This window comes from Neofelis nebulosa, chromosome 8, assembly GCF_028018385.1.
Source record: "Neofelis nebulosa isolate mNeoNeb1 chromosome 8, mNeoNeb1.pri, whole genome shotgun sequence".
NCBI lineage: Eukaryota > Metazoa > Chordata > Mammalia > Carnivora > Felidae > Neofelis > Neofelis nebulosa.
The window spans coordinates 46955590-46979742 of NC_080789.1; the positions used below are offsets into that span (position 1 = coordinate 46955590).

The 24153-nt window shown below is 38.5% G+C and overlaps 1 protein-coding gene across 3 annotated transcripts in view; it reads left to right on the forward strand.

Annotated features, from left to right (window-relative positions):
• Window positions 1-24153, forward strand: part of PTPRR (protein tyrosine phosphatase receptor type R) — a 247515-nt gene that overhangs the window by 134850 nt on the left and 88512 nt on the right. For 2 of the 3 annotated variants that reach the window (XM_058742040.1, XM_058742041.1), the window contains 2 exons: window positions 6382-6492; window positions 19674-19936. In XM_058742040.1, coding sequence (XP_058598023.1) covers window positions 6382-6492; window positions 19674-19936 — 374 coding nt within the window. Of the gene's footprint in view, window positions 1-5995; window positions 6097-6381; window positions 6493-19673; window positions 19937-24153 lie in introns of those variants that run through there. The other variant, XM_058742042.1, reaches the window with a different exon arrangement.

Here is a 24153-nt window from a genome sequence, read left to right on the forward strand (position 1 = left end):
GAATCATAGACTCAGACTCTGAGGGAGCACATGTGAACATTTTACAGATATAGAAAGTAAGGCTCATAGAAATTAAGTGACTTCACCGAAGTGACAAAGCAAATGAGGTATAAAACAACCTTTGACATCTAGACATCTCGACTCCTAGTCTCTTCCCCTATTCAGGGAAGCACAATGCCTCTCATTTCAGCAGACATCACCGGTGTGGTATAAAAAACTTTGGTCCAAGACTGAGCTTGAATCCCAAAGCCAGCACGTAAGATGTGTGTGACCTTGGGCAAGTGATTTAATCTCTATGAGATTAAGTCTGTCTTTGGCATAGTATCAGCCTCTCTGAGCCTCAGTTTCTTCATATCCAAAATGGGTATAGTAAAAAAAAAAAAAAAGGTAGGGGGAGTATAGTTTTATCTTATAGACTTGAAATATGAATTAAATTTTAGAAATATATGTGGAAGTCCTCACACAGAGTAGGGACCAAACAAATATAATTTGAATGCAGGACAGTTTTTTTATCGGCAGAATGAAGATGTATTTCATCATTGAGCCATGACCGTAACAACAACCTCCAGCCAGTCTTGCTGCATCTAGTTTTGCTCTCCTCCTTGCCCTCTCCATGCTCTGCACAACCCCAACACACACACAAGGGATTTTCCCTCTTGTCACACAGAGTAATCTTTTTCAGAGCAGATCTGGCCGTGCTCTCCTAATGTCATGATTCTTCATTCTTCCTTGGCTTCCTAAATGCTATAGAATCACATCTAGATTTCTTAACATGATATATGGTCCTTTGTGCACTGGGCTTTCTGATTGTTGGACAGCACCCTCCTAGTTTAGGCTTCAGCACCTCTACGCTCAGTGAGTCCCAGGACACCCCCATACTCTCTTCCCTCCATGCTTGTGCATATGTTGATCCATCTGTACACCTTTCGTGGTTCAAGATCAGTCTACTCTATAGCAAAGCCTTCCCTTGTGCTTCCACAGATGTGGGCGCTTGCTTTGTGTTCTCACTGAGCTTCGTGCAAGAAGCCCTTATCCCGTCTTGGTCTTCAAACCTATTTCTACCCTGTAGGCTCCTTGAGAACATATGCCGTTTCACTTTATCTGTTGTCTCCACCCCTTCATTCAGACGCTGGCATATAATGGGCACACAAATAGACAAGCAGTGTGCCAGGTAGTGTCCAAAGTTGGACAAATAAATGAATAAACAAACAAGTAAATAAATAAAATACGATTTTGGCTTTCAATGAGTTTGTCTTCTAGTAGGGCAAATAAGATATAAGCAGATAAGGAGAATCCATGGTAATGTTACCACACTGGGCCATAGGAGCTTTGAGGAAGAAAGCCCCTCATTTCCTGCTTCAGAGAGGCCAGGGGAAAAGGTCAATATGAGCTTAAACACCCAAACTCCTCCTCAACCCTGATTGCATGCGACTCTGAAGGGCTTCCCTTTTGTATCCAACCAAACACCATTTCCATATCTAGGCCCTTGACAGATGGCCTTGCACACTATCTTGCCCAGGACAGTGCTGTAAAATTTAAAAAGACCATTGGGTTTATTTATTTGTTCCCATAATCTTTCAGTGAATATTATAAGCACTCTTCCCTGTTGCTTTATTCTGAGTTTAAATGCCACTCTGAATGCTTTAGGAATACAGCAGCTTAGTGAGTCATCCAGATTTGCAAACCAAGAGAAGCTCACCAAACAAAAAAAACAGTAAAAATTAAGTATTTGTCCTCCAACACACCTCAGCCCAGTGATAATGAGGAGCTTGTCACAGAACTATTAGCCCACCATAGACCACAGGTCTGTAGTGTAGTTGAATAATGGAAGTATACTTGATGGGCAAAATGTGATACTTTTTATGAAAGTGTAGAAATTTAGAAATCTAGGAAATCTAGAATCTAGAGAATATTACCGACAGGAGACTGGGAAGTATTTTAATTGGATATGAGGCATTTCAGTAAGGAGAGAAGGATGGATTGTTTGCGGCTTTTTGTTCAGGCACTTCTAGAATGGACCCAGCATTACCCTCTGACCTGAAGTCCTAATGCAGAAACAGGAGAAAGCCATCTATGGTCCCGGGCAACCTCAGCAACATAGGGTCCAAAGGGGCACTGCAAAAGCATTTGTTGATATTTGTTTAAGCTGGTGATGGTATTCTGTTTCTCCATTTCTTTATTCATCTTTGTCATTAACACTGTCGTCTGTGTCATCTTTGTCATTAATGCTGATAACAACTTATGCCTCAACCCATTCTTTCACATTTTTATTCCCAAATTATCACTGTGCTGTGCTAACATGTTTATTAACAGAAAAAAAAAGAATATTGGTATTTTGGTTTCTCATCCTTTACCTGGATCAGAGAACACTGTGAATGCGGTCTCAAAGCATCTATTTCTAAGTTAATATGCATTACTTTCAGGGAAGGACATGTTTTCCATCGTTGCCGTTTCTTTATCTGCTTGATGTAATTGGAAATGACTCTTGGGAAACAAAAATACCAAATACAGAATTACTTTTGTTTATTCATCTGTTTTCACTTTAATCTAAGTTTTGGGGGAGAAAAAGATATTATTTCTTTTATATATTTTTATGAGCTGGAACATTGTAAGTACTCCCATATTTTTTTATTATAAGATGCTCATAAAGATAAAATTAGACTTCCTGTTGCCTAGTAAATTAAATCTTAGGGAAATAAAATGAAATTCATTATTTTAGTTTCTATTTTTAAATTTTTTAATAAAATTAATTAAAAATTAATTAATGACTGAATTAAATATGTATTGAAATAGTAAGTTCTACACTGATAATGCAAAAATGAGCTAGGATTTGCTGTTGTTGTTTAATGGTGAATTATGCCAGTTTGGCAGGTCTTATGTTTCAAAGGAGGAAGTTACCTTCCTTAACTAACAGGCCAAGGTGCTGAATGATACTTTCATGGAATATTCACATACAGAAAAAAATATATACCAAATAAATATATACCATTACCCATGAGCATGGTGATTATTCCTTGAAACTAGAACATTAGTCAACAATCTAAAGAATTATAGTCCTGACCATACAAAGCAGAGGAGGAATACAATTAAAGATAACATGTGTTGGGTAATTCAGAACGAATTGTTCACTTTATGCATAATACAGTGGACATTTAGCATTTATCTAACAAAATTATATTGTTGTAGGATACACCTTGTTTATCTACCTAACTCAATTAACCAGATAATTAAAATATTTCCACTTCATTCTTATTCTGTGCGCTTCATCTCTTCTAAAAAGATATATCTCCTAAAGCCTCTGAATCATGTCTTCTAGCATTTGGGATGTCTCCCATCACTTGGGATCAGAATTGTTTAAAAAAAAACCAAACAATTAAGACAACTATCGTGCATCAAATTATTAAACAATGCAGAGAAGCCATATTGTGGATACAGGAAACAGCCCAAATTTTAAGTAATAAACAAAATTCATCAGCTTCTTTCACTGCAACAGAGTTAAAGGGCAAAGCATGTAGGTAGATGTAGCTATGATATAAGACGTAAAGATAATACAGTGGCATTGGGTTTGACCTGACTGTGGAGCCTCTGAATTATTGAACCCTCAGCCCTTTGACAAACTGTAAAGGCATCACATTAACCTTATGCAAAGGTTAGATTGGAGATTCCTGTGAATTATACTCTTTTGACTTGTGGGATCTTAACTACAAACTTTTCCATTTATTACCCTATCCTTATCAATTTTTTAGATCTCTGTACAAATATAGTAGTGCTCAGCAGTAATAGCATGACTCAGAAGGAAATCTATTTACCAAGAAAGCGCAGTGACTAAGTTCTAGGAGTTCAAAACAAGTGCCTTTCTAACTAGGAGTGGGGGAGTGGGGGTAGGAGGTTAATTCTTCCATCATCACCACTTTGGTTAAAAAAGAAAACAAAACAGATTTGTCTTAAGCAGAAAGGAACAAGTTGATATTCCAGAGGTGTCGAACTATAGCAGAAAAGAAAGAAAGAAAGAAAGAAAGAAAGAAAGAAAGAAAGAAAGAAAGAAAGAAAGAAAAAGAGAAAGAGAAAGAAAGGAACCAAATCAGGTTAGGAACACAAAATCTCTTTCCACCCACCTAACCACTGCTTTTTTATCCAAATTTTACATGAACTAAAGCTCAGATCCTCATAGTTAAATTTGACAAGTTTAGGCTGCCTACTTGAAGGCTTAACTAGTTTGCTTTTATAGCAAGCAATAGTTGTTATTTAGTTGCCTGTAAAAAACTCATTACCATATTTATACCTGGTTTATACAAGAGTTGTTTTTTTTTTCTGATAGTTTCCAGCTATGTTTATAGAGGTATTGTATTAAATATGATCTGGCTGAGGTCAAAGAGTAAAAGACAAATCACCACTTGAATGCAAGATTTCCTTTCCAGTAGGATACTTGGTTTCTAATCATTTCATCAAGCAAGTATTTTCAGATTCTCCCTCAACTGACCACTTACATATTTTTAAAATACATACAAGTCATTTCTTATATCTACGAATTTGTGTCTTAGAAAGTAGGCGAGATGTTACAGTGAGCATATCAGTGTTTTATAAGCAAAGGCAATGGAAATTCAACTATGCAAGCAATAGGAGTCTGCCTCAAATCATTTTTATAATCACAGTTGAACTCCAAGATCCTTTCTGCTCTGTTTTGTTCAAGTCCCCAGCAACTTGAGTTCCAGGATAAAAGTTTTTATAAACTATTTTTTAAGGCAACTATTTCTTTTTGTCTAATTTACAAACATTGAATGTGTTGTATTTTTTTAAAAAGTCTTGAAAAATAATTTAACAATGATTTCAAAATTCAGACACCTACAAGGACAGGGGTGTTCTTTTTCTTCAAGAATGTTATTTTTGACACAACTATGTATTTCTAATGATTCTGTGGGTTGACTAGGATCAAGTAGGTGGTTTTTCTCTTCCACATAGTAGGAGCTGAAGTCACCCCAGTGGTTACATTAAGCTGGGCACTCATCTGCCACTGGGGTGCCCAAGATGAACTCTCATTCTCCATGGCCACTATCCATGTGGCTTTTTCTTTTTTTTTTTTAATTTTTTAAATTTATTTATTTTTGGGACAGAGAGAGACAGAGCATGAACGGGGGAGGGGCAGAGAGAGAGGGAGACACAGAATCGGAAACAGGCTCCAGGCTCCGAGCCATCGGCCCAGAGCCTGACGCGGGGCTCGAACTCACGGACCGCGAGATCGTGACCTGGCTGAAGTCGGACGCTTAACCGACTGCGCCACCCAGGCGCCCCCATGTGGCTTTTTCATCATCAATATCTTGTTGTTCAGGGCTTTCTTAATTGTTGGAGGCAATATCCAAAGACAGACAAGGACTCTCACCGAGGGAAATAAAAGGCATACTTCAACAAAATGGAAGTTTAGATGAGCGGAAACATTTGACTTGATTTAGCATTTATGTTTTTCCCAACTGTAGGCCATTCAGTTTCAAGCTAAAGTTTCCTTAACTATGAATCTGTAAATTTCACTGAATTATAAAATTTAATTGCCTTCTAAGTTGTGATATTAATAGATGTGGGTTTTTTTTTTAAAGAAGGACTGGGTGAAATAAAACTAAGACACTCATTCACATTTTATTCAGCTTCTTCTCCACCCTTTCACCCACTAAGCAGCAAGCAAAAAAATTTTAAAGGCGCAAGTAAAACTATTTATCTTACTTTTATTTCCGAATGATTCTGCACTTTTTGATGCTCCCTGTTGCTTTAAGTAAAATATAATATCCTAACAATTTGTAGGTGGAGGTGAACTTCAATCAGGTGGAGGTGAACTGCAAAAGTAGACTGCATTCAAAGGAAAAAAAAAAAGATTTGACGAAAGAGAAAAAAAAGGAAGGAAATGATCCTGACACTGTTAGTCTGTTTATAAAAGCATCAAGAGATTTTGTTTGCACCTGTTTCACTTTTGTTTAAAGTCAAGAGCTGCATTACAGCACGTAAACCAGGGTGTTGGTATTGTGGGAGGGGACTTAAAACAGTAAGGAAAGCTTCAGAAACAGTTTCCTCAACACAGAAAAGAACAGAACTCTTTTACTTATGAACCAGGTAATTTCCCAGAGAGACTGTTGGAGGGACATTTACAAAGTCTAGGACCCAATATGCCATGTCCGGCACGCTCGCTCCTGCACAGGAGATAAAATCATCTCTTCATGTATAGGGACGGCTGTCCTCGTCTCAGATCAGTTTGAGAAGCAGCTCTGGCAGCGGGGAACGTAGGTGTGTTCTACTACACTGAATGGAGTGAAGCTAAAAATATGTTGAGTGTCTGATAAGAACGCCATTCTCCTCAAACTCTCATTTAACGTCAGACTTTCTGTTTTGCTTTTAAAGAAAAATGTTTTACAAGGGCAGCATGAAGCGGACAAAATCTGGAGCAAAGAAGGATTTTATGCTGTTGTCATTTTTCTCAGCATCTTTGTTATTATAGTAACGTGTTTGATGGTAAGTTTGCTTCTTTATATATCTTATCCCTTACTGAGCCACTGCTTAATACTATGGGATACTGTCATTCAAACGAATGTTGAAAAGACTGGGAACAGAAGCAAGGCTATGATCCTATTAGACTGGGAATATTTCATATCTGACGGCAGAGTGATAGCTAAGGAAAACCTAAGGAATTACAGATTCTGACCTGCAGAATAAGGCTGTAATTGCACTGAGGCTTTTAGTAACTTGATCAACCCTGGGAATGAAGCTTTAGAAAGTGATTTACCGTGGTCACTGGAGCCCTCAAAGTCATTAAAGTCCCATGGGCACACTTTGGACTTACTTTATTTCTTCTTTTATATCATCTTTATGGAACTCAGGACAAATTTTAAAAAGAAACGTCTTAGGGGCAAGCTTATATCTTTAAGAATTGTTGATTTCCTTATTTATTTTTAAAGATAAATAGCATTAGATATTAATGCTATTAGATAAATAGCTAAAGATAGATAGCATTCTCTGAAATTCTAGGCATTAAAAGGGATGATCATAGGCTCAAAGGCTAGATAATTCACTGTTGACTAACTTTTTAGGTGAATGAATTTAAAAAGTATAAAAGTATACATGGCAAATAGTTCTGTTAATTATAAATTATAAATGTGTAGCCTTTAAAAGTATATTTCTAATTAAAAAATAAAAAAGAACCCAGAGCAAACCCACTAAACTAGGCAGCTCTATTTTGTATTGAGGGAGTTAATAGTTACTTTTCAAATACCTTGATAAGATTTTCCTATTCTTTCAAAAATTCTGTGATGTACTTTAAAATATTTGATGTTTACAAAGGGGTTTAAACATTTTTTTTCTTGTGCTATGTTCTTTTTAATTTTGTACATTTTCAAAAATATTCCTTCCTTAGCTCTTAAATGCCCCCAAAAGACATCACACTACATACTATTCAACCAACAGTATTGCTAAGTGTCCTATTGGTTTTTGTTCATTTATGCTTCCCCTGCTGGGGAGGGGTTTATGTTAGGAAGATTAGGGCTTAGTTGGGAAAGGCAGAGGCTGAGTAAGTCTAAACTTGAAGGATATAAAACATTTAAGGCCTTGAACATGGTGATGATGGGCATATTTCCTTGAGTCTAAATATAGGAAGCAGTAAGGACACCCTAAAGCTTCCATCATCATGAATTCAGAAGCGTCTGGTCTCCTGTGGGCACACATTTAGAAAGATTTCTAAGAATTGTGACACAATAATAAAAAGAATAACTTAAACATTGAGTAAGAAATTTGATTTTTATGTATTAAACGGTGGAGACTGAGAGGGAAAAATTTAATGAGACAAAGTTGGAGATTTTAGGGAAACTATGACTGAGACCTCTGGGCATTTTTTAGTATTTTAGAGGGTGTGCTTTTGTTGTTGTTGTTGTTGTTGTAATAGTTAATTGCACTATTTTAACATATGCGGTTCTTCTTTTCCTTAATCTGAGGAATCTTGAGGGCTTTTTTCTCTCTTGTCAGTCACAATTAGAGTGTTTTTCTGCTTCACAGATGAAAAGATGGGAGGAAGAGGAGAATTCAAGGAGGTTGAGAGTGCTAAAAGCAGAGATTGCTGGGGGGGGCGTTGGGAGGGGTGGACGGATAAGATTGGGCAGAGCAAAGGCTAGGGTAAAGGAGGGAAGTGGGAAAGCAGATTCCTGAGTAGCCTCTGAGTCCTGGAGGGCAGAGAGAGGCCCAGCAGAGCCTGCTTTTACCATGTAGGACTTGGTCCAGGCTCTGCCTCTCTAACTCAGGAGCACCTGCATATCCAGCATGACTGGATAAATCCTTTCATGACATATTGGTCTCATGAGGCAAAAGAATCTGTGGTGGCCACACTCTCAACCCCTTGGGGCCAGAGACTAGCTCTTCTTTTCCCAGTTTCTGCCAAGCATCAATGTAAAAGTCAGAAACCTAGATAAGTCTGCTCCAAAGTTACTAGAACAAATCAAGAAAGGAATGTTTCCAAAGTATGGGTGATTGCTGTCCACTTGGTTGGCAGTTAGATTCATCCATTCATTCAGTCTACAAATTCCTGCAGGGGATACACTGTGGACCTGTGGTTGGCACTGTGGCCAAAGGAGAGAACAAGATCCCTGTTCTTGTAGGACCTATACTCTAAAGGGGGGGAGGGGGGGGACACAGATAATAATTTAGTACTTTTTTTTAAACAAATACTGAACATGCTGCATGATTCCAAGTATTTGACCTTCTGGAAAAGGCAAAACTTTAGAGGTAATCAAAAGATCAGTGGTTGCCAGAGGTTTCAGGAGAGGAGATGGATAGGTAGAGCACAGCGGATTTTTATGGCAGTGAAACTATTCTGTACAATACTGTGGTGGTGAATACATGGCATCATGGATTTGTTAAAACCCATAGAATGTACAACAAAAAGAGTGAGCCCTAATCTAGACTACGGACTTCAGTTAATTATAATATCCAGTATTGGCTCATCAATTGTAACACATGTGACCACACTAATACAAAATGTTAATAGGGAAAATTGTTTAGGGAAATAGGGGAGAGAGGGTATATGAGAACTCTGTACTCTTTGCTGTTTTGTGTAAACCTAAAACTGATCTTAAAAAATGAAGTCTATTCATTTTTTTAAAAAATTATATATTGTGCAGCACTGTGAAGAGATACCTTAATAGTGAGTGAGCAGAACAGAACCCTCGGAGACTTCCAAGATATGTGACAATGTGGGGAGAGGGCCTCCCAGGCAGAGGACAGAGCAGTTGAGGTTGGAATAAGCCAGCCTCTCTGGGCTTAACAAGAAGGGTGGAAGCTGAAAGTTTTAAGCAGAGCTTTGATGTGATTTGATGTGTGGATTTACAAGAGCAGGTGCCGTGCTGGTGAAGAGTGGTTGGGGACAGAACACGAGGCAAAGCTGGGAGCAGTAGGACTCTTCTGGAAGCCATTGTGTTAGCCTGGTGACAAAGATGATGATGGCCCAGAGGAGGGATGGTGGTGGAGATGGAGAGAAGTGAACGGTTGGGATTTATTTGTAAACGGAAATGACAGGATTTGCTCCCTTCTCAGGGAGAAGGAAAGAAAGAAATTAAGGTTGACTCCTCATTTATTTGGCTGAGTACCTGGCTGGTGGAGCTCCCATTTCTTGGGCAAGGAACACGTTGGAGGTGGGGGTAGTGAGAGAAACAACACTTTTCATGTGTCTTCCAGTTGCCCTTGAATAAATGAAAGAAGTAGAATGATATATTTCAAACACAATCTTAAATTTTCATGAGAAAAGGTCGCTTTGAAAAGTCACAGGGGAGGGGTGCCTAGGTGGCTTAGTTAGTTGAGCATCTGACACTTGATTTCAGCTCAAGTCATGATCTCACAGTTCATGGGATCCAGCGCCATCAGGCTCTGTGCTGATTGCGCAGAACCTGCTTGGGATTCTCTCTCTCCGTCTCTCTCTGCCCCTCCCCCGCTCGTGTGTGTGTGTGTGTGTGTGTGTGTGTGTGTGTGTGTGTGTGCGCGCGCGCGCGCACACACACACACACACTCTCTCTCTCTCTCTCTTTAAAATAAGATTTTAGGGGCGCCTGGGTGGCACAGTCGGTTAAGCGTCCGACTTCGGCCAGGTCAGGATCTCGAGGTCTGTGAGTTCGAGCCCCGCGTCAGGCTCTGGGCTGATGGCTCGGAGCCTGGAGCCTGTTTCCGATTCTGTGTCTCCCTCTCTCTCTGCCCCTCCCCCGTTCATGCTCTGTCTCTCTCTGTCCCAAAAATAAATAAAAAACGTTGAAAAAAAATTTTTAAAATAAAAATAGGGGCGCCTGGGTGGTGCAGTCGGTTAAGCGTCCGACTTCAGTCAGGTCACGATCTCGCGGTCCGTGAGTTGGAGCCCCCTGTCAGGCTCTGGGCTGATGGCTCGGAGCCTGGAGCCTGTTTCTGATTCTGTGTCTCCCTCTCTCTCTGCCCCTCCCCCGTTCATGCTCTGTCTCTCTCTGTCCCAAAAATAAATTAAAAAAAATTAAAAAAATTAAAAAAAAACGTTGAAAAAAATAAAAATAAAATAAAATAAGATTTTAAAAAAGGGAAAAAACGTAACAGAGGAACCAGCAGTATACATGAAGGAATTAATACTGATAGAAAAATTCTGGAGCACCTGGATGGCTCAGTCAGTAAAGCGTCCAACTCTTGATTTGGGCTCAGGTCATGACCTCATTGTTCGTGAGTTCAAACCCCTCATAGGGCTCCATGCTGACAATACAGAGCCTGATTGGGATTCTCTGTCTCCCTCTCTCTCTGCCCCTGCCCCACTCTCTCTCTATCTTTCAGAATAAATAAATTTTAAAAGAAAAAAAAAATTTTTTTACCTACTCAGACTGGATTTAACATGAAGTTAAGTTTATCTGACGCAACTATAACACTGACATGTCAACAGTTCACATTTAGGGACTTGTCAAATGTGATTCTCTAAAAAAGTTTATCTTTGCTCAAGTACTTTTGATAGTGACCTTGATTTAAAGTAAGTTTTTTACTTGGCTCTCTCAGTAATAGTTGTGCTATCACTTTTGCAATTTTCAAACACATAATATTCTGATTCTATTTCCCATGATTTTGTTGATTCCATGCAAAAGAAAAGACACAATACAGAATTTCCCCTCTGGCAATAACTATATGTATGAGAGATCAAATACCATTATTTCGATCCAGCCTTCCTACATACCACAGAAACAAAAGGCATATGGTTTTATTATGAAATTTTATAGGTAAATTGCTGTAATGGTGGATTATGTGTGCTATGTAACAATAACATAAGGCTTGGCAAAATTTTTGAAATGTGGCATATTGTTTACTTTCCTTAAAATAAAAAAAAATTATATTGCCAGGCATAAAATTAGACATGCATGACATTTTCAAATGTGTGACTTATTTAGCACCTCTCAAATGTGAATGTAGAGTGGGTGGAGCAACAAATAGACAAATACAATTTTCCAAGGAAAAGTGTGTGGGCAATTTCCAATCCATTCAGTCTGTTTTAGGTAGGGGAAATTTATTACTAAGAATTAGTTATTAAACTTCAATAAACAATGGAAAGAACATTTATCATCAAAATTAAGTCTTCAAATGTACTTAGAGGTTTATTACGAAGTGCAAAGGCATTTATGAAATGTAAGTAGAGATATCTGCAAGCCAGATTGCTTCTGGAAAGCAATTTTAGAAAATACAGGAAAAGGGGCGCCTGGGTGGCGCAGTCGGTTAAGCGTCCGACTTCAGCCAGGTCACGATCTCGCGGTCCGTGAGTTCGAGCCCCGCGTCGGGCTCTGGGCTGATGGCTCGGAGCCTGGAGCCTGTTTCCGATTCTGTGTCTCCCTCTCTCTCTGCCCCTCCCCCATTCATGCTCTGTCTCTCTCTGTCCCAAAAAATAAATAAAAACGTTGAAAAAAAAATTTAAAAAAAAAAAAAAAGAAAATACAGGAAAAGAGCTCTTGATGTCAACAAAAGTTTTAGCATGTTAGACCCATAAAAAAGCCAATTATTAGTCATGTAGAAGTTTTCTAGTCATGGTCTTGGTAGCTGAGACAGGAAGTTGTATGTCAGATCACCTGCTATAGCCTGAGCCCCATGCAGTGAAAACATGTCACAGGTGGACATAAACAGCTACCCTCTTCTAACTGGTTATATATAATTGCTAGAGACTGAGGGAAATGGGAATAGATTTCTGGCTGGAATGATCTGTTTACGGAACCATTTCTGTAAAACATACCATTTTCAGAGTAGGCATGTGCCTTGAAGCAATTTTTAATTTTGTCCTATTTTAATAAAAACTGTTTACTTCTTAAGTATTAAGAATGCAATCCTCTTAATAATAAAAATCATAACAATAGTAATATTTAATGTCTTCCCTTTATTGCACACTTACTGGTACTAAATTGGCACTAAATTTACTGTGTGGTCCTAAATACTCCATGTATTTTTAAGCCACTTTATTGAAGTATGATTGACATACAAAAAGCTGTGCAGATTCATGGACACAACTTGGTGAGTTTGGAGATAAGTATATACCTATGAAACCGTCACCACCGTCTTTGTCATAGATCTTCCTATCACTTCCAAAAGTGTCCTCCTGCTCTCTATTTTTGTATTATTTTTTGAAAGCTTATTTATTTTGAAAGAGAGACAGAGCACATGCATGCATGAGCCAAGAGGGGCAGAGAGAGAGGGAGAGAGAGAATCCCAAGCAGGTTCCATGCTGTCAACGTGAAGCCCAACACGGGGCTCAGTCCCACAACCCTGGGATCATAACCTGAGCTGAAATCAAGAGTCAGATGCTCAACCCGCTAAGCCAACCAGGCACTCAATTTTTTAATTATTATTATTTTGTATTGTGATAAGAACAGTTAACATATGATCTACCTTCTTAGCAAGGTATTTTAAGTATACAGTGTTGTATTATTAACTATAGACTCCATGCATAAACACTTAATGTATTTTAGTTTGCTAATTTTACTGATGAGGAAACCAAGATCCTGAGAGGATCAGTGACTTGACCAAGAGCACACAAAGGGACTGGGGAGAGAGGAGGATCTGTCCTGTGCACTGTCGAGTATCTAGCAGCATCCCTGGCTTCTGCCCACTAGATGCCAGTAGCACCCCACCACACACCCTAGTATGACAACCAAAACCATCTCAGAACATTACCAAATGCCCCTGAAGGGCTAAATCCCTGCTGGTTGAGAACCACTGTCTTACAACTTAATTCCATGACAACCCACCTATTGCCAGGTAACAACATCTTCCATTCTTTCCATGTGTTGTCAACCAAGTCTCTCTCTTGAGTATTTTTTTTTAATTTTAGGGAAAGAGACAAAGAGAGAGAAGGGGGAGAGGAAGAGAGAGAAAGAGAGAGAGAGAGAGAGAGAGAGAAAATCTTGAGCAGATTCCATGCTCAGTGCAGAGCCTGATGCAGGGCTCAATCCCATGACCCTGGGATCATGATCTGATCCAAAATCAAGAGTGGATGCTCAACCAAATGAACCACCCAGGTGTCCTCACTCTTGAGTATTTTTAAAGTGTCTTGTAAGCATTATATATTCTCCAAGGCGTAGGCATCAGTTCTACCTAATCAGAGGCGTAGGCATCAGTTTGTACACATATGACACAGATTAAAAAGCTGACCTGTAACCAGCGATGAAGTAAGCCAATGACTGTAAAAATATGTGGCAAAGGTTCTTCAGCAAGAACATAAACTCATGAAGTAAAGAAGGACTTTGGACTAGAGCTACTTCTATACCAATATAATCATAAAAGTTACCTGTCAAGAGCTATTGAGAAAGCTGTTATTTCCTTGGCTGTCTCATTTTCATTTTTGAAAATAAATATTTGCTTCTCCAAATTTTCATTTTAAAAATGAAAATATGCTTCTCCAAATATTCTAATTTGGAAATGAAAATATGCTTCTCCAAAACCCAAATGTAAACAGGCAATCAAGTGTTCTGATGTACGTATTATATTCAGATGTGAAGAGCTAAGAATATATAACATATGTATTATCTTTTATTAAAGATATTTTTGTGAAGGTACAGATATATTTGTTTCTCTTCTCATTCAAGTAAATAGCTGGCTTGCAATTAAGAAATAAAAAGTTAGGGACACCTGGCTGGCTCAGGCAGAAAAGCACGTGACTCTTCATCTTGGGGTCGTGAGTTTGAGCCCTATGTTGGGTGTAGAGATTACTTAAATAGATAAATGTTTTTTAAAATAATCAATAAAAGTAAATTAAAAAGATGTCCTGCCTTAAATTCTATTGCCTCACCTTTTAGTAATTATGTATTTAACTTAGCAATCTTGTGTTATCTTATTGGTACTGTTCTAGTATTTCTAGGATTTTGTTTGCGCAAAGTGGTGGCAAAGTGCCTTTGAGGGTTATGAAAACTGAAGAGAAGCAGTAAATTAACCGCCCCCCCCCCAGTTCTTAGGCATCATACACAGGGTAGGGATATTTATCTTCAATGTTTTCTATCCTATAGCTCGTAAAAGTAATTATAGTAAGAGTAAGAAGATTTGTCACTTAATACTAGATGTCTTGTTTTTTTTCTTATGCAGTAATATTTCTCATAGGAATATTTAGCACCATCATTTTCAAAAATTTAAGATTTAGCTTTACCCTACCTTTGTCAGTGAACGCCACCAGTATAAAAGTTTCCAGTGTATGAGGAAGTGAACTGAATAAAAGACAAAAAGGATTCTTTTTAATTGCCTGACAGTTCAATTTATAAGAATGCATTTGTAGTTATACTCCCTAGGTGCATAGTCCTTTTCCTTAAAGAGAAATTTTAATCCACAAAAGATATACTCTTAGATTTGGTGGTGTTGAAAGCCAGTGGTGAGAACCGATCTGCAGCAGATGTGATGTCAGAGTCAATCGTTAAGAATGATAGCATGGCAAAGAGCAGCACCAGAAGTAATGTAAGGGTGTGGAAAGTACATGGGTCTGCAAAGCAGAACTGCCCCAGGACTTGGATCTGCCCTCGCTGACTGCTGACTTTGGGCAAGCCACATGATTCAGATGGACTGTAATTTTTTCAATGTATAATTAAGTCAGAAGGACCTATAGTGATCATTCTAACTCTTATTCCATCTGTATCCCTAATTTCAAAGACACTTAGGGGGCACATGCACCCCAATGTTTATTGCAGCACTGTCAACAATAGCCAAATTATGGAAAGAGCCCAAATGTCCATCAACTGATGAATATACACATACACAATCGAATACTACTCGGCAATGAAAAAGAATGAAATCTTGCCATTTGCAACAACATGGATTGAACTGGAGGGTATTATACTAGGCGAAATAAGTCACTCAGAAAAAGATAGGTATCACATGACTTCACTCATATGTGGACTTGAGAAACTTAACAGCTGATCCTAGGGGAAGGGAAGGAAAAATAAGATTAAAAAAAAAAGAGGAAGGCAAACCATAAAAGACTCTTAAATACAGAGAACAAACTGAGGGTTGATGGGGTGGGGGAAGAGGAGGGAAAATGGGTGAGGAGCATTAAAGAGGGCACTTGTTGAGATGAGCACTGAGTGTTATATATAAGTGATAAATCACTGGATGCTACTCCTGAAGACAAGACTACAAGGTATGTTATCTAATGTGACAATTAAATAAATTAAATAAATAAATAAATCACTTAATGTACAATCACTCCTATTTCTTACCTCTCTGCCCAAACCTCTGTCTTGTTATAATCTGAGATGTTGGACCTGAGACATAATTAAATTTCATTTTCACTCATTTTTACATAATTTCAAAACTCCCTTTTATATCACAATTTCTAGTTCTTCAGTTCTTAATTTTGAGTCATCTTTCTCATGAGTTTGGGTTAATTTTTTCCAGGAAATGTACACAGGCAGTGTATTCCCTGACACCTTGTGTATTTGAGATACTATTAGCTTCATTCTCATGAACTTCAATTTATCGAGGTGTGGAATCCATGCATTTTTTTGTAAATGCATTTTTTCCTCTGTCACAAAAACTCTCCCATTTTCTCCTCACATTTATTCTTTTTTCAACTGACATGTTTTTTGGCTGAGCACCTTTTTCATTCCATATCTCTAATTCCATGAGAACAGGGTATAGTCTATTTTGTTCATAGCAGAATCCTCAGTAGGTCTCACAATACATGACATTCAGTGGGCACTGAAAAATAGTTCTGAATGATTCACAGCTCTCTCACTTAGTCTGGTTTACCGTTCACAGTGACTTTTCTCTGACTTCTGTATGCCATTGTTTCCCTTGTTTTCACCTTGTTCTCTTATCTTTTTGCTATATATTCCAGGCAATCTCCTGACTTTGCCACATATGCCACTGGCTGTGTTTTCTGCATTGTCATTTCCGTTCTTTGCTGCTTAAAAGATTTTCATCCTGCTCCCGAGTTTTCAGCTTTTAAAATCCTTTTCTTCTTCATCTCAGTCTGATACCTTTTCATCTTACATTGTTGTGTTTTGCTTCTTTTTGATTTTTTAGAATATTATTTTGTTAAGCAGACTTTTTAACAACATATTTTTTGCCCATTTTAACCATTTTTTATTTTTATCATTGTAGTAAAGTTGACATACAGTGTGTGTTAGTTTCAGGTGTACAATATAGTGATTCAACCATTCTATATATTACTCAGTGCTCAGCATGATAAACATAGTCACCACTGCCACCACACAATGTTATTATGGTATTATTGAGTCTATTGCCCATGCTTCTGTTACTTCTATATTGTATAAATGGAAGTTGGTACCTCGTAATCCCCTTCACCTATTTTCCTCATTACCCTACCCCCTTCCCTCTGACAACCACCAGTTTGTTCTCTGTATTTATGAGTCTGCTTCTGTTTGTTTCTTTGCTCATTGGTTTTGTTTTTTAGATTCCACATATAACTGAAATTATATAGCGTTTGTCTTTCTCTGATTTATCTCATTTAGTATAATGCACTCTAAGTCCATCCATGTTATTACAAATGGCAAGATGTTACTCTTTTTATGGCTGCGTAATATTTCATTGTGTATATATGCCATCTTCTTTATCCATTCATCAGTGGATGGACACTGAGGTCACTTCCATATCATGGCTATTGTTACTACATAATGCTGCAGTAAACATAGGTATGTATATATCTTTTCGAATTAGTGTTTTCATTTTCCTCAAATAAATACCCACAAGTGCTACCAATGTATTTTAAGAACATTAGACAAATATTTTCTAAAATTTTCCTGAAATACATTCTCAAAGGTATTTATCTTCTCCATTATTTCAGATTATTTCTTTCTCAATTTATTTCTCAAATTTTTCTGTTTATTAATTCTTTAACAAATATATATATATATATGTATATATATATTTTTTTCCAGTAGATTTCAAACATAGATATAACTAGAATTTAAAAGACTTTGAAAGAAAGACTTAGTCTTAGGACTAGTTAGAGTGAATGTGATTGAAAAGTGCCAAGAAAGCCTTCTCCCTTAAAATATCACTCGTTCAGCTAATGGATTTCAGACATTAAACAAGGGAGTTCAGTTGGCCTAAAGCTTTTTAAAATGCAGACATTGTCAGTGCTGTAATTACAGACAATGGGTTAAGTCACCCCTTTATGTGCATTAACTTATCAAGTCACTTCCTGAGAACATACTTGAAGAAATACAAGGGCATCTAGTTTCTTCTTTAAGTTTATTTATTTTGAGAGAGAAAGAGAGAGAGAGAGAGAGAGAGAGCAGAGGAGGGGCAGAGAGAAGGAGAGAGAGAATCCCAAGCAGGCTCTGCACTGTCAGTGCAGAGCCCAACACATGGTTTGAACTCAATGAACCATGAGATCATTACCTGAGCTGAAACCAAAAGCTGGCCACTTAACCAACTGAGCCACCAACTAGGCACCCCAAGGGCATATAGTTTCTGCGGTAATTGGAGTAGAGGAGTCAGCATTAAGAGAAAAAAAAAAATCAAATCATTATGTTGTATGCCTTAAACTATATAATGTCATGTGTCCATTACATCTTAATAAAACTAGAAAAGATAAAATAATCTTTTTTAAAAAAAGTTGAGGGGCGCCTGGGTGGCGCAGTCGGTTAAGCGTCCGACTTCGGCCAGGTCACGATCTCGCAGTCTGTGAGTTCAAGCCCCGCGTCAGGCTCTGGGCTGATGGCTCGGAGCCTGGAGCCTGTTTCCGATTCTGTGTCTCCCTCTCTCTCTGACCCTCCCCCGTTCATGCTCTGTCTCTCTCTGTCCCAAAAATAAATTTAAAATCGTTGAAAAAAAAAATTTAAAAAAAAAAAAGTGGAAATAGGGGTACCTGAGTGGCTCAGTCAGTTGAGTGTCTGACTCCTGACTTTGGCTCAGGTCGTGATCTCATGGTTCATGAGTTCAAGCCCTGCATTGGGCTCTGAGCTTACAGCTTGGAGCCTGCTTGGGATTCTGTCTCTCTTGCTCTCCGCCCTCCCCCCACTAGAGCTTTCTCTCTCTCAAAATAAATAAATAAACATTAAAAAAAAAAAAATTCTCTCCCTCTGTCCCTGTCCCTCGCTTGCATACTCTTTCCCTCTCTAGAAAATAAAAGTCAATCATAAATTAAAAAGGAAAATAATAAATAAAAATAGAAAAGAAAAACTTATTAAAAGAGAAGGCTGAGGATGAGAAACAAACTCTACTTCCTCACAATTCAGTCCATGGAGGGTTTGAGCAAAGTCAGCCCAATTCCTTCAAAAATTTAAAAATGACAATCCTACCATTTCTGAAGTGAATTAGCCATTCCAGAAAGGACTCTGAGAATGGAGGAAAGTAATATATTTGCTTTTTCCTACATGCATTCAAGATTAAAAAGGAGAAGGTGCCTGCGTGGCTCAGTCGGTTAAGCTCCCGACTTCAGCTCAAGTCATGATCTTGTGGTTCATGAGTTCGAGCCCTGCGTCAGGCTTTGTGCTGACAACTCAGAGCCTGGAGCCTGCTTCGGATTCTGTGTGTGTCTCTCTCTACTCCTCTTCCCACTTGCACTCTGTCTCTCTCTCTCTCTCTCTCAAAAATAAGTAAACATTAAAAAAATTTTTTTAATTAAAAGGGGAAAGAGGTAAGAAATGAAATTCTGGTTATCCAAATTATTCTTTGATAAGTGCCCTACATTTAAATTTTTCAAGAAGTTACAAGATATTCAAGTTAATACATGGCTAGTGTGGATATTTACCAACATAAGAAATTAAGATTTATAACATAACCATGTTTTCATTATATTTTACAAGATTTTATTCTCCCATGTTGTACTGGATGCAGATCTCTGTTTCTGTAAATGTCATCAGCCCATACATATTTCATGTCTCTTCCTTTCATCAGCCTTCCATTTCAGCCATTTTGAATAAAGATTTGCATGTGATCAAACTGACATCTGGCACTTTCATAAAATTAGCCAAATTTTCTTTTGAATATATATTTGAAGAATAGATCCACTAACACATTTGTTTAACAACTAGAAATACCAACTATATCCTCTTGGGGAAAAAAATCTCAATATAATAAAATTGAGAGACCATTCTGGAAGGCTTTGCTTAGTTGTATTATCATTGAACCTTCATTTTAGTTTGTCCTCTGGGTTGGGTTGGAAGAGATTATATTTTGTTGTTTAGTGTGCAAAATATGACAGCAAGACTTTGTATCTCCTTCTATAGATTCTTTACAGATTAAAAGAAAAGTTTCAGTTTTCCTTGCGACAAGATAAAGAGAAAAATCAGGAGATCCACCTATCACCCATTGCATTACAGCCAGCACAGTCTGAGGCAAAGACAGTCAACAGCATGGTCCAGCCCGAGCAAGCCCCAAAGGTGCTGAATGTGGTTGTGGACCCTCAAGGCCGATACACTCCTGAGATCAAAGCTACCACCGCTGTCTGCCCTTCTCCTTTCAAAATGAAGCCCATAGGACTTCAGGAGAGGTAAGAGCTTTTCTGTATCCCCCACAGGTTACTTTTTTTTTAAGATTATTCACCAACTAAAAATGATAGAACCAGAGATGATTGGCATATTGGATTTAAAATCGCGTACTGCCATCTTGCTATGTTACAAAGAATCTAGCTATGTTACAAAAATATTTTCGTTACCTCAGATTCCATTTAACCTGTGGAGACCCAAGCCAAGGTCATCTTCAAGTACAGAACAGCTTCTATAATCAAATGTACTGAGTACATTTTAAGGGCTGATGATGTAACATAACACTATCTCCTTTAATTGTCATTGAAACTCTGGTAGATAGAAGGACTAGGAATAAACTTAAGGTATTTCCTACCAAAGCCCACATTGTTTGATGTGAAGTGGGAAGAATCATTGTCACAAATCAATTTTTTTTAAGTTTTATTTATTTATTTTAAGAGAGTGTGAGCAGGGGAGGGGCAGAGAAAAAGGGAGGCAGAGATAGAGAATTCCAAGCAGACTCCACACTGTCAGCACAGAGCCCAACGCACAGCTTGAACTCACAAACTGTGAGATCATGACCTGGGCCAAAATCAAGAGTTGGACACTCAACCAACTGAGCCACCCAGGCACCCCACAAATCAATTTTTTATGAAGTTGTCCCTCTGCTTCTTCTGAGCAAACAGTAAATCTCAAAATCCATGACATTTTTTTTAGTTGCTTTACCTGCCTTTGTGATGTATTTATACTGACACATTCTCACTCAAAACAAAGCCAATATATGAAAACCATGATATGCAAAGTACATAAAAGAGCTAATTCTTTACTTCCCCCAAAATATTAAGTAAAGCTTTCCCAAGATATTTCTTTCTTTTTAATTTTTTTTTACATTTATTCATTTTTGAGAGACAGAGAGAGGCAAAGTACAGCGGGAGAGGGGCAGAGAGCGAGATGGACACAGAATCTGAAGCAGGCACTGAGCTATCAGCACAGAGCCCGACATGGGGCTCGAACTCACAAACCGTGAGATCATGACCTGAGCAGAAGTAGGACACTCAACCGACTGAGCCACCCAGGCGCCCCCCCCCCCACACCGCGTGGTATTTCTTAAAGTAAGAAGCTTCCTATCTATACTTAAAATATGAATGGGGTACTTGGGTGGTTCAGTCGGCTAAGCATACAACTCTTGATTTTGGCTCAGGTCATGATCCCAGGGTTGTGGGATCAAGCCCCCCATTGGGCTCCGTGGTAAGTGTAGAGCCTACTTAGGATTCTCTCTCTCTTTCTCTCTCTTTCTCTCCCTCTGCCCCTCTCCCCCATTCACTCCCTTTCTATTTCCCTTTCTCTCAAAAAAAAAAAAATATATATATATATATGTATATATGATTGATGTTATATCCAACACTGCATCTGAGGGTAGTGGGGGAACTGAGAGGCTCTCAAGGTACACTCCCCTGGTTCATTTTCCTCTTATTTTCCTATATCTTCATTTTCTGTCACTGTCCTTTTTGTTGTCTTAGGTTTTCAGATCACATCTCTAAATATATTTCCCATCACACACACACACACGCACACACACACACACACACACACACACTCACACATGCCACATCCCTTTAGAAAATATAAAAACTTCAGAAGACCAAAGTGGTCATTCAAATTTTTGAAATATTGTCCAAAAAAATGAATGAAGTAAAAAGAAAGGGATTTGTTGCAGTGATCTCTAAAGTCCTATAAAGGGAGAACACTTTGACTCCATAACAGAAGAAAAACAGAGAGCAATCAAGTCTTCCTCCCTTCCTCATCACCCCCAAATACTGGTTGGTTTCCTGATGGATCCATGTGGATCTCCAGATACTATTTTCTTAGTTGGGTACCACAACACTGCTGTCTGGGCTGTAGACAAGATGGAACTTTCTCCTGGAGACTAACCAGGAGTCCAGAGAACTGGATTCCAGACCCAGCTCTGCCCTTTGCTGGATTGAGTGGCTTCATATGCGTCATTCACCTATCTGGGCCTTACTTTCTTCATCTGTAATATGAAGGGGTTAAACTTGACTTCTTTGCTTCCTTCAGGCTCTTTTGCTTTTGTCACTCAAATGAGTTTTGTACATTGATTTGCTTCCAAATGAAACCTCAAAGCAAGTATCTGAGGTGATGTACCACAAGCGGGGTGGCAGAAGAGATTTGCTCCGATGAAAGCAGTAAGGTGGTCATTTTCTACAGATGATTTAAAGATGAGAATAAAACTACCTAAAAGTCAGACTAACTTTTACTATCATCATGCACTGCCAATTCTAAGCAAGGCCAGTGGTGAAATCCTCTAGGAAGTACCTATTGCCAGAATCCTACCTTTTGTCGGCCACTGCTGGGCATGTTTGAATTTCAAGCAGCATAAGGTTAACTACTCCTTTATTCATTTAAATGAAGCGAACGTTTGAGAACGGAGAGTACAGGGATGGTGTCTTACTCATCTTCATGGTCCACGTGGGGACTCTAGCAGAGTAAGTGTGTAATCAGTGTCAGATTCCCTGCCACCTGGTCTACAAACTTCCCCGCCTCCCCACTCATCGCCTCCCACTTCCTTCCCACCTCAGGGGAGGAGAAAGCTCTTCTGTCCACACGGACTCCTCTGGTCAGTCGCTCCCAGTCCTGATAGCTCGCTCCATCAATTTTCCTTCTCTGTTTTCAACTGTGCCCTCTTTGCTAACGTGGTGCCTTTAGCATAGATTCTCTTGTATCAAAGAAACTTCTTTAACCCACTTCCTTCTCTGGTTCTTGTCTCTCCTTCCTTTCTCAGAGGAGTGTCTTATTAATAGAGTAGAGTGTATTCGTTGCCTCATTGGTCATTTTCAAACTTTAATCCATGCTATTTGCACACTTGCCAAATTTATCAATGGCCTAAACACCAAATACAAAGCACATATTTCATTTCTTTTCCCATCTAGCACCAATGTCTACTTCATTTCTAGAATCTTCTCCTTCTTTGGCCTCCAAGACACTATCCTTCTGGCTCTCTGGTGGCCACTGTTAGGTTCCCACCTAGATTCCTTTCTTCCCTTAGCTTCCAAGTTCCATCAGAGAGGCTGATTTGAGCTGGAGGCACTGCTTTAGGAGCTATCCAGGTGTAAGGTAGCAACAGAAAAGGTGGTTGTGGTTGGATTACTTAGGGAGGTGGGTCCAAGGTAAGAAGAGGGAGTGGGGAGGAGGAAGGGTATCTGGAGAGGGAAATTCAAGTGTCACTTCCTCCAGAAGCCATTCCTTCCTTCTCCTTTTTCCTCTAGCCCACTTCACCAATATTACTCATTCAGTTTCATCTCCTCTGCCCCCTTCTACTTTAGCTCCACAACCCTGTGTGCATACAGTATTTATAGCATTTCTCAAGTGTACGTAAAACTAATCTATCTTATCCCATTGACTAAGCTTCTTAAGGACACATATATGGTTTACATGTCTCTTACATGTAGAACATAATTCCTAAAAAGCAAAAGCTCCTGGAAATAAATGCTTGCATGAATGAACGAATGATCAATGTTGTAATGAATAATTCTCAGGTGAGCTTTCAGATGTAGGGAAACACTGCTTTTCCCATCACCCCTTCTTCCTCTATTCTCACCCCATTTTTTCTGCCATAATTCCCTGCTAAGATGGTATAGTGATGTTTCAAGAGTGGTAAAATATGACAGGTGTATAGTGTTCCATGCAATCAAGAAACATTTCTGAGAGTTTTAAAAGCCTTAAAACTTAATTTATGCTTATGTGTTCTAATGGTGTCTTTAAAATAGACTTGTGTTTTATATCCCTCCATCTCCTGATCCTGAAGTGAAATAATAATCCCTTGTTTATTGTATGGAAATCTGGCTTCATTAAAATCTCCATGAGACCATAGAGGCTGAACTATGAGTCACTTGTCCCCCAAATATTTTGGGTCTTGCCATATAAATCTCTCATCTCTGATGGAGAGAATCTATTCCTGTGACATTATTAATAATAAAGTATAACTTAAAAAATAAAATAAATAAATAAAAGAAACTATAGAGACCGAATGTGAATGCTTTACCTAAATACAAAGAATATATCCCCAAAATTATGAAGATAAATTTTCCGACTAGTCACCATTATCATATTGATTCTTGCTCCTCGGATTTTCTCATTATTGATTTCTCTTTTTGGAACCATCACCCTGGGCCCAGATCTCATTAGTTCTTATTTGAATTACTGTGTCCTGTGATCATGAGAACTC